Here is an 11,797-nt window from a genome sequence, read left to right on the forward strand (position 1 = left end):
ACCCAAAAGTTCTGTCCAATCTCATTGAGGTGACGACCCTTCACTGCCATTCTGACCTGTAAGCTCTGTCTTATCTCATTGAGGTGACAGCCCTTCACTAAAAAATTGACCTGTCAGCTCTGTCCAAATTCAGTGAGGTGACGGACCTTCACTGACATCCTGACCTGTAAGCTCTGTCTTATCTCAGTGAGCTGAAGGCCCTTCACTGACATCATGACATGTAAGCTCTGTCTTATCTCAGTGAGGTGACAGCCATTCACTGACATCCTGAGCTGTAAGTTCTGTCTTATCTGAGTGAGATGACAGCCCTTCATTGACATCCTGACCTGTAAGCTCTGTCCTATCTTAGTGAGGCGACGGCCCTTCACTGACATCCTGACCCGAAATTTCTGTCCTATCTCAGTGAGCTGACAGCCCTTTACTGACATCCTGACCTGTAAGCTCTGTCTTTCTCAGTGAGCTGAAGGCCCTTCACTGACATCATGACATGTAAGCTCTGTCTTATCTCAGTGAGGTGACAGCCCTTCACTGACATCCTGAGCTGTAAGTTCTGTCTTATCTGAGTGAGATGACAGCCCTTCATTGACATCATGACATGTAAGCTCTGTCTTATCTCAGTGAGGTGACAGCCCTTCACTGACATCCTGAGCTGTAAGTTCTGTCTTATCTGAGTGAGATGACAGCCCTTCATTGACATCCTGACCTGTAAGCTCTGTCCTATCTTAGTGAAGCGACGGCCCTTCACTGACATCCTGACCCGAAATTTCTGTCCTATCTCAGTGAGCTGACAGCCCTTTACTGACATCCTGACCTGTAAGCTCTGTCCTATCTCAGTGAGGTGACAGCCCTTCATTGACATCCTGACCTGTAAGCTCTGTCATATCTCAGTGAGGTGACAGCGCTTCAACTGACATCCTGACCTGTGAGTTATGTCTGATCTCAGTGAGGTGACAGCGCTTCACTGACATCCTGTCATGTAAGTTGTGTCTGATCTCAGTGAGGTGACAGTCCTTCACTGACATCCTGACCTGTAAGTTATGTCTGATCTCAGTTCTTCTTCTTCCTCGTTCGCCTCCCATTAGATGAACAGCCCGGTGTCCTCAATGAATGCTCAGTTCTGATGCAAAGTCGCTCACAGTTTCCAGCTTATTCTGCTTTCTGTTGTGAAATTTGAACCTTTCATCTATGATACGTGGTTTGGGTGACTCATGTGCCTTGAGGATAGCAAAGAGGTCGTCATAATCCTTTGTTGCTGGTGTGTCAGGTGAGCACAGTGAACGAAACAGTGAATAATATTTGGCACCAATAACTGACAAGAATACACTGTTTTGTTTTTCTTCAACAATGTCGTTTGCTTCAAAGTAAGGCGTTAATATAACAATCAAAATTTTCAACAGCAGGATTGAACTCATCAGACTTATTAATTTTGTGTGTGCCATTCTGAATTGCGGATTACACTCTAGCAAAGTTTATGACTGGAGAAAAACACCACCACCACAACAACTTCTGTCACAGTGGAAAAACAATTTGCAGGTTTGTTGACTGATCCAAAATGGCGTTAACATCTCTGTCCAGCATGAAACAAACAAGTACATATTTTTCCAAGAACTGTGTATCTTGTGAGAACTATTACACGGAAAGCAAATAGAAATGTATTTTGATACTTCCCTCCATGAGTCCTTTGGGAATTCTCGTCGTCAATGTGATATTTCAGTCTCAAATGAACACACATCAATCATAGTCTGTTGTTATGATTTATTCCCGCCAAGCGACTCTGCTAACTTCTCGTAAGTCATCAAGGGAAATAACCCAACAGTCACAAAATCCTTGGAGTTACAGTAGACAATAATTTGTCTTGGTCATATCATATTTCATCATTATATAATTCTCTTTATCTAATCATTATTCACCAAATATCCAAATTAAGCTCTTTTTCAATCCTCTTTGTTGAAAGTTTCAGTTTCAGTAGCTCAAGCAGGCGTCACTGCGTTCGGACAAATCCATATACGCTACACCACATCTGCCCAGCAGATGCCTGACCAGCAGCGTAACCCAACGCGCTTAGTCAGGCCTTGAGGGGGGAAAAAAAGGTGAATAAATAATAGCTAAGCTTACACAAATAAATAAATAAATAAATAATTATAATGTTAAAAAAAAGGTGAATAAATAATAGATAAGCTTACACAAATAAATAAATAATAATTATTGAAAAAAAGGTAACGGTAATAATAATAATAATAAAATAACAATAATAAATAAATAAATATAAATAATATAAATAGATAATGATAAATAAGCAAATAGATGTAAAACATGAAGACACACATTCACATATACACCCACACATGCATAACAGATATGCACTAAACATGCAGTTTCACAGATATGAAAGCACAGTCAAATACATATAAACGTACATGAGCTCCAACACACACACACACACACACACACATTACCTTGCACCTCCTCTACCCCACTCCTCCACACACTCATTTCTAGTCTATGTATCGCAGCTTCCACGGCACACACACACACACACACACACACACACACATACACATACACACACACACACACACACACACACACACACACACACACACAGATGAACACTTACTTGTACAAGCACACACACATATGCCCATATCTCCCACTCCCAACCCCACACACACATATACAAAGATTGCTCCCAATATACAAAGATTGCCTATTGCTCCCACAGTGTAGGCATGCATACACTCACATACCTCATCCTCTACCCCACCTCCCCCCGCACCCCCACCTCTCACTCTCTCTCACACACACACACACACACACATGCGCGCGCGCGCACGCACGCACGTGCACAGAACTCTACTGACACTTGTGTACACTTACACTCTCGTGCATGCACAAATGCACTCAAAAATACAGACCCACACATGCACACAAACACACACATGCACACACGCACAGAGGCTGCCACTGACTGGCCGCAAGAGGGATGGGAAAAGATCTCTGATGCCAAGAACGTGGCGTCTAGTGTGTTGCTCAGTCTATTGTATTTGGAAAAGCCCACAGAGACTCTGTTCCGTTTTGAAGAAATTTGCGCAATGTTGGTTTGGAAATGATGCCGATATTTGTTTGATTTGCAAAGCATCGTGCTCTACCTTTCATTTTAGACTGACGGCCGCTCCCTCTCGCTTTTATTTCTTTGAGGCGATCGATGGTGTGATGGACTTGTACCTGTTCTTTTTGATATTATTTGACTTTTCTGAGGATTTCCGATTTTCCTAAATGTAGGCCGCTCGTTGGTGTTGCGTTACCAGCAAGTCTGTCAGCTCGCTCATTTCCCTTAACACCTGCATGTCCCGGGCAGTATGATCATGTGAGTTTTTTAATCTGAAAGTTGCGCATTGTCTTATGCCACTCTGGGCTTCCCATTCCGTTTTCAATTTTCTGTATGAGGTATATTGAGTCTGTTAGAATCATGGCATGTTGGTTTCCGGGCGTATGGATGGACGATAGCCACTGGAGGGCATGTGTCACAGCTTCAACTTCCACCGTTAGGCTGGAGGTTGTGACTTTGTAGGCAGCATTCTCTTCCCTAATTGTTTTTCCATTTTGTTTTGCAGTGAATCCCCAACCGGATTGGTCTTTGGTGACTTAGCCATCTATGTATATGATAATGTCCTCTTCTTTACTGTTTTCTTCCATGAGTAGCTTCACTTCTGCATCAGTTTTGCCCTCTGGCCATTCCCGACAATGTCTTCCTAAAGTGGGTGAAATGGCTGTGTTGAATAGATGGTTGAGGTTTTCGGGGGTTTTCTCCCATTCTTTTGTTTCTTTCAGGTCTTGTAGTCGGCATACTAGCTGGATTGTGTCTTCTGCTTGCCCCATCCATGATCTTCCTAGTCCTAGGCGGCTGCCTTTTGGTTCTTTGACTGCGTCATGCAGTGGGTTTTGAGGGTTTTCTAATGCTCTGAAGTAGGTCTTGACCTGTTCTAACTTGTTTCTGGCCTGCACTGAAGGAAGGTCAAGCAGGTATCGCATGGTTTCTGTGGGCGTGTCTTTTGTTGTTCCAAGGATCAGCCTCCTAGCTTCATTTTGAACTCTTTCTAATTTTAGGAGGTTGCTTTGAGACGGTGTTGTTAGCCCAAGTCCGTAGTCGATCACACTGAGGACGAGTGATTGGTATAGCAGGAAGAGGTGGCGTTGTTCAATACCTTTGGTTGCCATTGCTTTTAAGACTGAAAGACCCTTTTTGCATTTGAGAACAGTATTTCCGTATGTTGTCTGAAGGTCAGCATCCTGTCGAAGTGTATTCCTAGGTAGCTTAGGCATTCAGTTTTCTCGATCTGAATCCCATCGAGTGACACAGAAGGTGGTGATTTGCTCGCGGTTCTGTTGTTGACGGTGCACAGCAACGTTTGGGCTTTCGCTGGATTGATGGAAGATCCTGTGTCTTTGCAACCATTGAGCCATATTGTTTAGTTGTTTCTGGACGGCTTTAGTTCTTTCCTGAGCATCTTTCGAAGTTTTGAAGACCAGGCCATCCGTAAGAGTAAGCACCCGAGCTATTCCATTGTTGTTTAAGTCTGCAAGGCCCTTCGTGTAGACATTGTAGAGGACAGGAGAGAGCGGAGACCCTTGTGGCAGTCCCATGGATAGTTTAGAAGGTGCAGACATCCAGTCTCCAAGGCGTAGGACGACGGTTCTTTCCTGAAGCACTGCTGCTATCCATCTTGTCAGTGTCAAACTTACTCCATACCTTAGTAGCAGTTCCATGAGGTGCGCAAACTGGACTATATTGTAGGCATCTTGAAGGTCGATTGCTACTGCTAGTGTTTCTTCTTTCCTTTGAAATCCTTCATACACCTCATATGCAAAAGCAGCTGCATTTTCCCATGTGGACTTGCCTGTTCTGTAACCACCTTGATTTGAAGGGAGAATGTGCCTGTGTTCAAGATCCCTTGCAAGATTCCTGGCTATCATGTGTTCCATGAGCTTTCCAGCAATGTTCTGCATGGTTAGGATCCGGTAGCCGCTTACCTGATGATGGTCGTTTCCTGGTTTTGGTATGGGTTTTAAGAAGCTGTGTGTCCAGTTCTCCGGCACATGTCCATTGTGGAAACTGTTTTGATATAGATTGAAAAATTAAACAATTTTTAACATAATTAAACAAAGAAAAGCAATGCACCGTTATTACTGTCTGGTTGTCTGAACGGTTGGTACCCCCCCCCCCCCCCAAAAAAAAAAAAACAAACAAACAAAAAAAACAAAAAAAAACAACAACAAAAAACAAAAACAAAAACAAAAAAAACACACACACAAAAAAAAACACAAAAAAACAGCAACACCTAATTAATACAATCCAGTCTATAAAACAAGCATTTACATAATTACTGCTTCAAAAAAAAAAAAAAAGTAAATAAAATAAAATATGTTAGAAAAGTCCGTCTGCTGCGATCTTGGCTGATGTAATAAAGTAAAGCGGCTGACCCCGAAACGCCAGGTCACTGAACTGCATCTCCTTGAAAATGGATGAAAGAACATTTTTAAAAACCAAATGGAATATGCAGAAACCATTATCATTTGTACTTGGCAGACATATCAATGATTATTTATTGTCACATCCGTATTATTATTATTTGTTATTATCATGATCCTTATTAGCTTTTGGTACCATTAATTTTTGTTTTCTTTTTCTTCCATAGTCTGGGCCATCAGTAGACCTCGGTCTGACAATATAATTTGACGTCATTTGACGTCATTTCTGTTAGGTAAAATGTCACAGTCAGCTGCTCAGCGCAATATTCTTAACGAAACAATGGCGATTGAACTGTCTGAGCGCGGCGGGTAGGAGGAAAGAGGATGCTGCTTCTGGTTGTGGTACTTGTTTGCTGTCAAGCGCAAAGCCACGGTAAGCCGTTGAGTTTCAGTTGATCTGGAATGTCGTTTCAAATGATGTTTTTGATTTTGATCCGTAGTACAAAATACTAACACGTTAAAAATATCCTTGACACCAGTACATCTTAAAAGAAAAAAAGGTTATGATGAATGAAAGCAAAGTTCTTGCAGAAACGTACTTGCGTATCCTGCCGAACAACAACAAACAAAATTTTTTTTTTTTTTAATAAATAAAAAGAAAGCAGTGAAGATGAAGATTCGATGGGGACATAAATAGACCCAGAGGTCTTGGCAGATGACCTACCAGTCCCAAAACTACTACTACTACTACTACTACAAGAAACTCAGTGATGAAAATTTGTAAGGAGCACTGTCTTTCCAACGTAAGGAAAATTCATCTCTCTCTGGATCTGGATTTGTACGTTGCAGGAGCCAATATTGGCTATCCTCGCAACGGAAAAATGGGGGCGCCCTTGAGAGACACACAAAGGTAAAATGATTTTGTACAAAGACTATCCATTGATGGTGAAGAAGGTGTAGTCCCGCCAGCCTTTGCTAACTGTCCAGGAAAGGGCTGGCTAAAAACATGTAGATTTAATGAGTGGTTGGGGCAGGCCTTGACTGTGATCCACCTGGGCTGATGGTGCTGTGCTACTGTTCTAACAAAATAGGAGTTCATGTGCTGTTCTGTGTTGCTGTGTGGAATACTGAAGCCTCGGGGGTTGTTCACTACTTGTCGCTCTATGATGTTGCTACTGCTGAAGCCTGTGTACCTCGTTGGGTGGATCCTCCGGCGGCCAGTGTTGACTGGTTTGAGGACCTCTCCTGGTGGTAGAGCTGGGATTCGTTCTTCAGCAGTCTTATGTAATAGGTTAAGACGCTGTTGTCTGCGGCGCTCTTCCAGTGGGGCGAGGTTGAGGTCTTCCAGCATCTTCGTGACGCAGCCCGGGTTCCTAGACTTGTAGTCCCTCGTGATGAACCTGGGCAGCCTGTCGTTGGATCTGTTCCAGTCTATTCATTAGCAAACATAATTGCACAAATATGGAATTCACAGCCAACTGAAACTAAACTTGCACGAGATACTAACGTGTTTAAAAGGAAATACAAAAAAAAACAAAACAAAACAAAAAAACACACAAAAAACAACAACAACAACAAAAAACAAAACAAAACCACCTATTCTCTTCCAGTCCCAACTGGGGAACTTTAGGTCACCACCAATATGGAGATGCACATTGGAGATCTGTGCCACCTTCCTGAGTGCAGCTTCGAAGTGGGTCAGACTAGCCTCATCAGCAGTGTATGGTCTGTGGTAAGTGCAAACATAGAGGGATTTTCTTCCATGGAGCTAAGTCTGACCCAAAGCAGCTTATAGTCGTCTTCTTGAAATTTTGTAACCAGGCAGCTCTCAAGTGCTACGTGCACTGCCAGAAGGACCCCACCTCCATTACTATTTCGGTCCCCACGATAAATATTTTTATGTGTCTTGGAATATTTCGGAGTTCTGTACTTCTGAATCGGGCCGGGTCTCTGTGTCAGTGACAACATCTGGTTTTACACTGTCAAGTAGGTTTAGGATATCTAGCTTTTTTCCTACTACTGAATGGAAATTCATATTCAAAACTCTTAGTGGTCTTCTTTTCCACCTGTTCCTCTGGAGTGGAAGTATGTGGTGGTAGCTTCATCGTGAGTTAAGTTGTGGTTGAGTGTGAACATAAGGAGAGGTCGGGGAAAGATGCAGCTGACAGTGACTCCACTCCATGTAGGTCAAAGACATTTTGACTATTGGGATTTCCACAGATGACACGGTACCATGGGACCTCTTCTCTTAAATCTTCGTGGTGCTGGTAGTGTACAGTGTCAATGCTCTGACAGTGCGCATGATACCACTACCTGCAGGTGTTACAGGCCAGGCCTCTATCCTCCCTGTCCACATTATTGTCACATGTCCCACAAGCCCAAGAGTGTGATTTGGATGATGCAGAGACCCCACAGCTAACAGGGCCAGGGTTTGGGTCGGGAGCAAAAGCATTACTCAACAGGATGCTGGCAAGATTCAGTAAAGCCAGTCTCTAGTGATAGAACCGAGGGAAAGTTGCAGACTTTTGCGCTGACGATTGCACGATGGCGTCAGTCAGTATACACAAACTGGTACCAAGGGTTCGAAACACAGTTTTCTCTGAGAATCTAACTGCATCCAGATCAACATCTTGCAATGGGGTGGCATCAGCAATAAATGTTTTGAAGCCGAAGACTATCACGACGAGTAGCAACAGGGAGATATTTGAAGAAAATATGCTGAAACATACTTTCGATGTTGGAGATTTTGTTCCGGAAGTCTGCATGCTTGAAGATGGTGCTCACAGTAAGTCAACAAAACGTCACTTTGACGTACAGAGTAAGTGACAGCAGTCCATGTTTGGTAGTTTTGTGTCAGAAGCATCACATTTTGTATTCTCTACAAGATACTGTATTCTCTACAAGATAAAGTATAAAAAGAAGAAAATAAGAAAATCTTAAAAACTATCTCTGAACAGACGCCAGAATCAATACACGTCTGACCCTGCGCATGCGTACTCATTGTATTGGTAAAAAGACCAGAAACCAACCCTGATGACAAAGGAAATGGTTTTGATAAAAAGATAAAGGGGACTTCCCACACTGTCTCACACATTGTGAGAAATCATGGGGGCGACCCCCACAATTTATCGCAATTGAGTGAAAACGTGGGAGGGGAACGACCACACTTTCTCGCAATCCCATGAGTCAGCTGTTCGCTCTGCTACGGACTGGTGGAGTTGTTTCCCAGGATATTACTTCCAGGTCACAGGTTACTACTAACATAAACTCAGTCTGAGCTTCACAACATATATTACATAATTATAATGAATCTTGATAGTCCATCTTACACGATGACTTTCCCTTTCTTTCGTGTGGACTCGCATGTGGCCCTCACTATACACACCGATGCAACAATACCTTCTGTAATGAGTAATCAAGGTAAACATCAGTGCAAATATATATATATATATATATATATATATATATATATATATATACACATAAGAATATATTTACAAACAAATACATACATACATATATATATATATATATATATACACACACACACTATGAATAAGCAAAGCAGATTTACGAAGCTGTAACGATTAGGGGGAAAAGGGTTTGTGTGTGGTGAGACACTCAAGTAATTGAAAATGCCAATACTTCTCAACAATTCAGTGTATAAGATGAATAGAAAATGTATACCTACGTCATAGCTTGATAGATATACCTTATTGATTGCTTGTAATGAATTAACAGAACAGATTTTGATTGTTTGTGATGAGAAAACAAGTCCATCAGTGTGCATTGAGTCTGCGCGTGATCTGATGTGGACCGTTTACGCTTATAAACTCACTCTCTCTCTCTCTTAAAAAAACTCATTCAACCCTGCACCCGCCTGAGAGGTGTGTGAGTCCGATTGCTGTTCTCAGTCTGAGGCCACCTGACAGGCGGGCGAAGAAACCCGTTTATTTAAACCAGTTCGTCAGCTTATTATTATGCATTAAACTGCTATGTAAGGGAAGTAACTCCAACTTAACTTCCTTCCTCACTTGCACGCGAAGTTTCGCTCCGGAAATCGAACGATTAGTCTGATTTTTATCCGGATTTTTATCGATATGGTAAAATGTGAAAGGCTCACTGCGCAGTAAGTACTTTGTGAAATTATGACGGACTCTTGCAGCGAATTCGACCCATATTATGATGATTTGTCTTATAATTGATCTGATATTTCTTGGGACAGTGAAGGAGATGAAATTAGCAACCAGTCTAGACAAAGTGGCGACATTTCAATCAAGACAGAAGCTGACATTTTGCTATTTATGTTATTAATTTAAAGTTACAAGTAAACTATTGTATCCCTCGTCTTGAGACTTCGACAATTTGTGTCAAAATTATAATTAGTCTTTATGTGAAGTTCGGTAGCTATTCGTTGAGCGGTTGCTATAACTTTGTGCCTGAAGTGAAGCACCCCTTCCCGTTGATGCAGCTGGGAGGATTGCACAGGCAGAAGACCTTCAAGGGCTGAAAGGGTTAAAACGCACCAGCCGCAGAGCTCCCATGGCAGTAGCCTCTCATGTGTCTGTCTGTCTGTCTGTCTGTCTGTCTCTCTCTCTCTCTCTCTCCCCACCCCCTGACTTGTGTGTGTGTGCGTGTGTGTGTACGTGTGTATGTGTGTGTGTATGTTCGTGAGTGTATTCCTTTCTATCACAAGCAAACCCGCACGCAGTCAATCGCGGACGATTTCACTCTTTCAGAAGCTGCCAAAGCTGAGCCACAGAGGCCTCATGGCAGTGGCATTGCTGACAGTACCACATCGGGGTACCCCATACTTACCAAAGAGCCCCATGAACGGCAAGGACCCCCCAATGTTCACTCTGACCACAGTGATGCTTCAGCCATCTCTGCATCTCGTCGCCACGAAGAAAGTCCAGAAGAGAGGAGAAACGATGGAACCGCAAGCAAACAGTCAGGATCCCAGACACATGAACTGGAAACACAAGTGGAGCCAGCACCGTTATCTATAACAGAAACCCACAACCGTCCCCATGAGAAAGAAGGGCCGGGGAAACATCACGCCTTTCAGGTCCACGAAAATGAAGAGAGGAACGAGGACCAGGGGCTCAAAAAGTCATCTTTTGGTGAAGATGGAAGTCGACGAAATTCAGGAAACCATAACACAGAAGAGAGAAGAAAGGCAATGATCCACACCAGGAAAGATTTCGAACTCCAAGAAACTCGAGCAGACAGATTGAACCATGGAATTTTGGAGGTGATCTCTGGAGAAAACAGCTCAAAAACGATAGTTCAAGACTCAGAAGACACCAGTCACGAACAGCCAGCAAACTCCAACGATATCGGAAACGAGGTGGACAGATTTTATCGAATCATTCAGAACGAAAGGGGACAGGTGCGAACCCATAGTGATGGCCTAAAATTGTTCAACTTCAGAGAAGTGGACGAAAGCTCAAGGAGTGAAGATATAAAGGCAGTTAAGCTCGACTCGGAGAAAGTGGAAAACCAACCTGTGAAGACATTGAATCCAGAGGCAGGGGGCAACGTGAACTACAACGCATGGCCCAAAGCAGGAAAGCTGGACACATTGTCACACGCCAAACGTCTTCCACTGATGAACAACCCTCTTGGAGCTCCTGTTCTCAAAAGAAACCACACCAAATACATGGATGAATACAACATGCACGGCATTAACACACATTCCAAGATAAGAAAACGAAGACAAGGTTTGTACTATGCCTTTTGTTTCCCACTAAGATCAGAAAACGAAGAAGAGAAGGTTTGTGATAAGATTCTTTTCTTTTTTTCCATTGGATAATATAGAATGTTTTTTAGTTCATGAATACACACACACACACACACACACACACACACACACACACACACACATATATATATATATATATGTGTGTGTGTGTGTGTGTGTGTGAAACACAACAGCAACAACAACAACAAAGTTTGCATGGACCATCAAGGTTATGTCTTTGAACTATTTTTCACCCAGTATGCTACAGAAAATGCTCAAATGCAGACATTTAAGTACAGGAATCAGAAGACAAAGTCAAAACATGAGATACTGAATGATTAACAAAAAGGTTGTTGGTTGCTTTAATCTAATTTGGGTTTAATTTGCTGTTAAATGAGGGATGTGCTTTATTTTCCAGTGCTGTGTGTGTGTGTGTGTGTGTGTGTGTGTATCATTATTGTCGTTATTATTATTATTATCATAAAATAGTAATAATGTTGATGATGATAATAATAATATCAAATTGCTCTTCTATAGCGCTGTTCCCTCACAGAGAGGCTAACGGCGATTCACAATTTAAATGTA

General features: G+C 42.4%; 1 protein-coding gene across 1 annotated transcript in view; it reads right to left on the reverse strand.

Moving 5' to 3' along the window:
* LOC143294228 (uncharacterized) overlaps positions 1–7,666 on the reverse strand; it is a 19,327-nt gene extending 11,661 nt beyond the window's left edge. The window contains exons 1-2 of the mRNA XM_076605659.1: positions 7,636–7,666; positions 6,598–6,900 (exon numbers count right to left, since the gene is read on the reverse strand). Coding sequence (XP_076461774.1) covers positions 6,598–6,900; positions 7,636–7,666 — 334 coding nt within the window. The remainder of the gene's footprint in view (positions 1–6,597; positions 6,901–7,635) is intronic.
* Positions 7,667–11,797: the final 4,131 nt, after the last annotated feature.

The sequence above is a fragment of the Babylonia areolata genome, chromosome 19 (assembly GCF_041734735.1).
Source record: "Babylonia areolata isolate BAREFJ2019XMU chromosome 19, ASM4173473v1, whole genome shotgun sequence".
Classification (NCBI taxonomy): Eukaryota; Metazoa; Mollusca; class Gastropoda; order Neogastropoda; family Buccinidae; genus Babylonia; species Babylonia areolata.